Raw genomic sequence first — 4,580 nt, 5'->3', positions numbered from 1 at the left:
TATACTTAACATTCTCTCCTCATACTGGGCCTGTGGCCAGTGCTTTGAGCTCACATTTCATCATGCAAGGCGTAAGGAATCCCGGGCTGAGCTGGGTTCCAGATTTCTTCAAAATAAATAGATGTGGCTTGAAAGGGGAGTGTGAACAGATTATTTGGGGGTTTTAGCACACAACCACCCTTCTCTTGACATCCCCTCCTTCCAGACCCCACACCTCACCTGCCTGGCATTAGAGGGCCTGTTATGTGGTGACGTCCCATTGATTCGCACTCCACTCCCTTTGCCTCTTGGCATCCACTGCAATTAGAGGTTGACTCATGATTAGGGACTAAGGCTATAGACTGCAGGAGAGGGAGTGAGGCAGGGAGGGGTTGGACCTGGCGTGAAGGGTAGTGAGTTCCATACACCACTGCCAGGAAATTGTCTGCTGACAGATGGATCAGGGCAGTTTAGAAAGTGTGACTTGAAGCTTTGATGGAATCACCTCTCCCTCTCCAGCTCCCACTGGTAGAAATGGAAGTTTTTTGAGAGACACACTCCCAGATCTTAACATCTAGGACCCATGGGGCTCCTATTGGTAACACATGGTTAGCCTCACTTTATTTATGGAGACTCAGAACACCCAGCCTGCTGGGTCAGTGCCAGTTCTGCAGTTAAAGCCCACATGTCCTTCTTCCAGCCAGGGTCTCCCCAGCACCTCAGGCCGCCAGAGGCACTGCCTGGTCTGGCTTGGCCCAGCAGCCATCTCCCCATCGGATTGGGAAGGTCAGTTGCATGCGAAATTTATTCGATTGGTAAGATATCAGCTTTTCTTAGAGCAGGGCCTGTCTGTGCCCATGTGGGTCAGATACCTCCCAGGTAGGTCAGACACCATGCAAGGGAATGCAGACTTTATTATTATTTTTTAAAATATATTTTATTGATTTTTTACAGAGATCAAGGGAGAGGGATAGAGAGTTAGAAACATCGATCAGCTGCCTCCTGCACACCCCCTACCGGGGATGTGCCCGCAACCAAGGTACATGACCTTGACTGGAATCAAACCTGGGACTCTTGCATCTGCAGGCCGACGCTCTATCCACTGAGCCAAACCAGTCAGGCGGGAATGCAGACTTAGGTGGACATTCAGATAAAAAGGCCCATTCATGGAAATGGATGATTCCGGCCTCCTGGGGTGGGGATGGGGGGATAGTGATGGGGAGAAGGACATTCTGGTTTCAGGGAAGCTGACTCCTTAAAACTTGGGTTGAGGAAGGGGCTTCTGTACCTTAGGTCACAGGTCCATCTCCTCCATCTACCACACTCAACATTTCACCTGCCCGACTCTTTCTTTTCCAAGGCTGACTCTGTGGCTCCATAGTCAGGTCCTCATCACCTCCTGTCGTGGCCATGGCAGAAGCCTCTCCCCTGTCCCTGTCTCTCCAAGTGAGCATGAAGCCACTAAGTTACATTTCCTGAAACTCACCTTGGGACCTCAGAACCTGGGAACCTCGGAACCTGGCGTGTCCTTCTTCAGTGGAGCAAATGTTTTTAACATCTTTTAACTTATGAAGTGGAGCACTAACTAACCACCTTGACATTCGAAATCCTTTACTCAACCTTCCTTTCTAAACATCCCCATCACTTGACCGAGACATGGATCCCAATGGGAAACTGATCAGTTTAGTCCCTCTTTTTAAAAAATCATTTATTTATTTAATTTTAATTTTTAAATCCTCACCTGAGGATATTTTTCCATTGATTCCCCACCAGGACCCAGGCCTGGGAGGAGCCTGCAACCAAGGTATGTGCCCTTGACTGGACTCGAACCTGGAACCCTTTCATCCACAGGCTGATGCTCTATCCACTGAGCCAAACTGGCTAAGGCAGTTTTCTCCTTCTTTGATGTACCTGCCATCATTTTTTTTTTTTTTTTACCTCTAGGTGTTTGCTTATTCTCTTCCTTCTTTTCTTAATAATCTTGTAATTTTTAAAGAACGCCCACTACTTTTTCATCAAGGATAAATTCAAGTCGTGCCCTCTTTATGAAATTCTAATCTAACCATCTTATTGAGGGTCATGAACTCCCCCCCTGATTTCCCAAGGTCTGCAGTGTCCATATTACTCTAAGTTGGAGAACTAATTGAATGGGGAAGGATTGGGGGTAGTTGCAATCGATTAGGGGAAAGATTGGGGGCTGGCTCAGGGACTCTAAGAAAAGAAATGAGGGTGGGACTCTTGCTAAAGGAGTCACAAGGGTAGTTGGGACTTGGGCAGGCAGTGTTGGGGTTGGAATGGTAGGGGTAGAAGGCCTGAATGAGTCTTGCCCTAAAGATTTTTGTATAGACACTCAGATGAGCCTACCCAGGGGAAAAGAACAAGGCAATCCACGTTCTCATTCCTCCAAAACATGGGCCCTGTCCTCTGAAACCTTGCCCCTCCCTCATCACCAAGCAAATACTCAGCTTTTTAATTTCCTTCAAGAAAACACCAAAAGTCAGGTTTTTTACAAAAATATATATATTGCTCCATAGTCACATCATATACATCTCCACAATAACGTTTTTAGCAATACCTTAGAATTTAAGACAACACGTGTTTGTATTCATGATTGTTGCAAGGACCCTCACGCCATTTCAGGGGTGGAACTGAAGTGCACAGAGGGAAGCAATTTAGACAAAAGTCTCCATGTCTAAAAAACACCAGTGTCCATGGGAGATAAACTTAAAACATCAATAACTTAAATAAAGTTAACATTACTTAAGACATCATGTTTCATATCAATATACAAAGCTCATATTATTTGAAAATACAATAAAATAATATCAGAGGGCATTTAGGGAAAGTTAGAAGGAAATAAATTAGGTTTAGATTCTTGGGTTGTGGAGTGGGCATTCAAGGCTTTGGAGTTTGGGTTTTCTTGTCTATAAGCTTCACGGCATTCTGAACCCACGTCAGCTGGGGGTCAGCACAGACGTCTCTGCCCGCTTTGGTCTTGAAGCTGTGGGGAGAGAGGAGACAGTTAGATGCAGTTCCATTGAGATGTCAGCCTAGCCGTGCCGCTCATTCTTCTCTAAGTAGCTGCCCTGGGAACTAAATAGAAGAGGGAGGAGGGAACCCAGCTGCTCCCCTAGCTGTCCCAGGTGAAGCCGTCCTGACTTCTGGCTGAGGACATTGGCATGGTCTGAATAAGCACCCAGGTGGAGAGTGATGTTGGGAGTCACGTTTTCCCTCCTGGCCTCAGGATTCCTACCGGGCACCTCTGGGGACTGGATTAGGTGGTGTAACTCTCTGACTCTAAGGTTTGAGGTTCCCTTTCCCTGAGGAAGAACTGGACCAGGGAGGGCTGGTGGGCTCAACTCACATCACAGCTTCTTTGGGGCACTTGCTGCTGGTGACTTTTTTGTAGCTCGCCAGCTTTGACATCGGGATCGTCTTCTCGGTGAATGTGTAGCAGCAGGTGATTGGGGAAGTGACTGCGTCTAGAAAAGGAAAAACAAAGAAAAAGCACTTTAGGATGGACTCGATTCTTTTTATCTTAATTGGAGTAGAAAAGAAGTAGTTAGGAGAAGGCGAAATCAGGAGTAGAGGTAGAACCTATTTGACTCCGATACTTCTGCGGGTCCTGCAGAGCTAGAATGTCACACTGACTCAGTCTCCTATGCTGGAACATGGGTATAGAGCACTGCTACTAATTATGTCACTATTAAAATGACATAATTCCCGGAGAGTCATTAGGAGGAGCTAATAATGCAAACTCTCCTGGGTCCCCCTTCGGGCTCCACGTAACCTATGCCTGGCCATGAGCTGCCTGATGCCCACCGCCTCTGGCAGAGCCGTGGCTCAAGAAGCTGGGCTGAATGAAGCACAGTCCAGATGCCGGGGCTCTTCCTCTCTGCGATCACCCCAGCCCCCCAAACCCTGCTGAAAGGAGGCGGTGACTGCCGTGGGGGTGTGTTTCCACAGCTGGAGTCCTGGAAGGGGCTGGACTTGGGGTCCACAGCTGGATTCCTCACTCTGCCTCTGCCCAGGAGCACCTGTGCGACCAGGCTCACACCTCATCCTTCTCCGAGTTCCCTGACCTTGTTGTTAAAGTGAGGCTGGGGATCCCCCTCCTGCTCTAATGGGCCACGATCACCCAGAGATGGGGTGATGCGCTTCAAAGGGAAGGAGGCAGGGGGCTTACCTGGCTGAGCGAGCACCTGGGTGGTGAGGGCGGCCGCGGTGAGCAGCAGGCACAGGAGCGCTGCGGAGACCTTCATGCTGGAGGGTGAGGAGATGAGCTTCAACGAGAGAGCAGAGAGCGTGGCTGGAGAGAGTGGCTGGTGTCTGAGCCTGTCAGCCTCTGTGGTGCTCTGGCTGCTCTGGCTGCTCCGCACGCCTTTTATTGGAACATTGAGTGGGTGGAGTAACCGGGCAGTGGCCTCCTCAATGAATGACGAAGTGAAGGGAACTCTGAAATGTGCTGAAACAGTGGAGCAGCCTGGGTGATTTCCAGGAAGGAGGGGAGGAAGCAGTGGGGGTCTGGACCGGGCGCTTTTGGGAGGCAAAGGGCGGGGGTATGGGGCACAGTTATATTCAAAGTGACCACAGACAGAAAC

General features: G+C 49.0%; 1 protein-coding gene across 1 annotated transcript; it reads right to left on the bottom strand.

Annotated features, from left to right (window-relative positions):
* Nucleotides 1-2,481: 2,481 nt before the first annotated feature.
* LOC102435576 (C-C motif chemokine 2) lies at nt 2,482-4,353 on the bottom strand. The gene is made up of 3 exons (XM_006102053.3): nt 4,166-4,353; nt 3,344-3,461; nt 2,482-2,980 (listed from the first exon to the last, which is right to left on the bottom strand). The coding sequence occupies exons 1-3, from the start codon at nt 4,239-4,241 to the stop codon at nt 2,875-2,877; spliced, it is 300 nt and encodes a 99-aa protein (XP_006102115.1). The 5' UTR covers nt 4,242-4,353; the 3' UTR covers nt 2,482-2,874.
* Nucleotides 4,354-4,580: the final 227 nt, after the last annotated feature.

This window comes from Myotis lucifugus, unplaced genomic scaffold, assembly GCF_000147115.1.
Source record: "Myotis lucifugus unplaced genomic scaffold, Myoluc2.0 scaffold_396, whole genome shotgun sequence".
Lineage (NCBI taxonomy): Eukaryota > Metazoa > Chordata > Mammalia > Chiroptera > Vespertilionidae > Myotis > Myotis lucifugus.
Note: the sequence above shows the minus strand (reverse complement) of the source record. Positions and strands in the feature narration are given on the sequence as shown.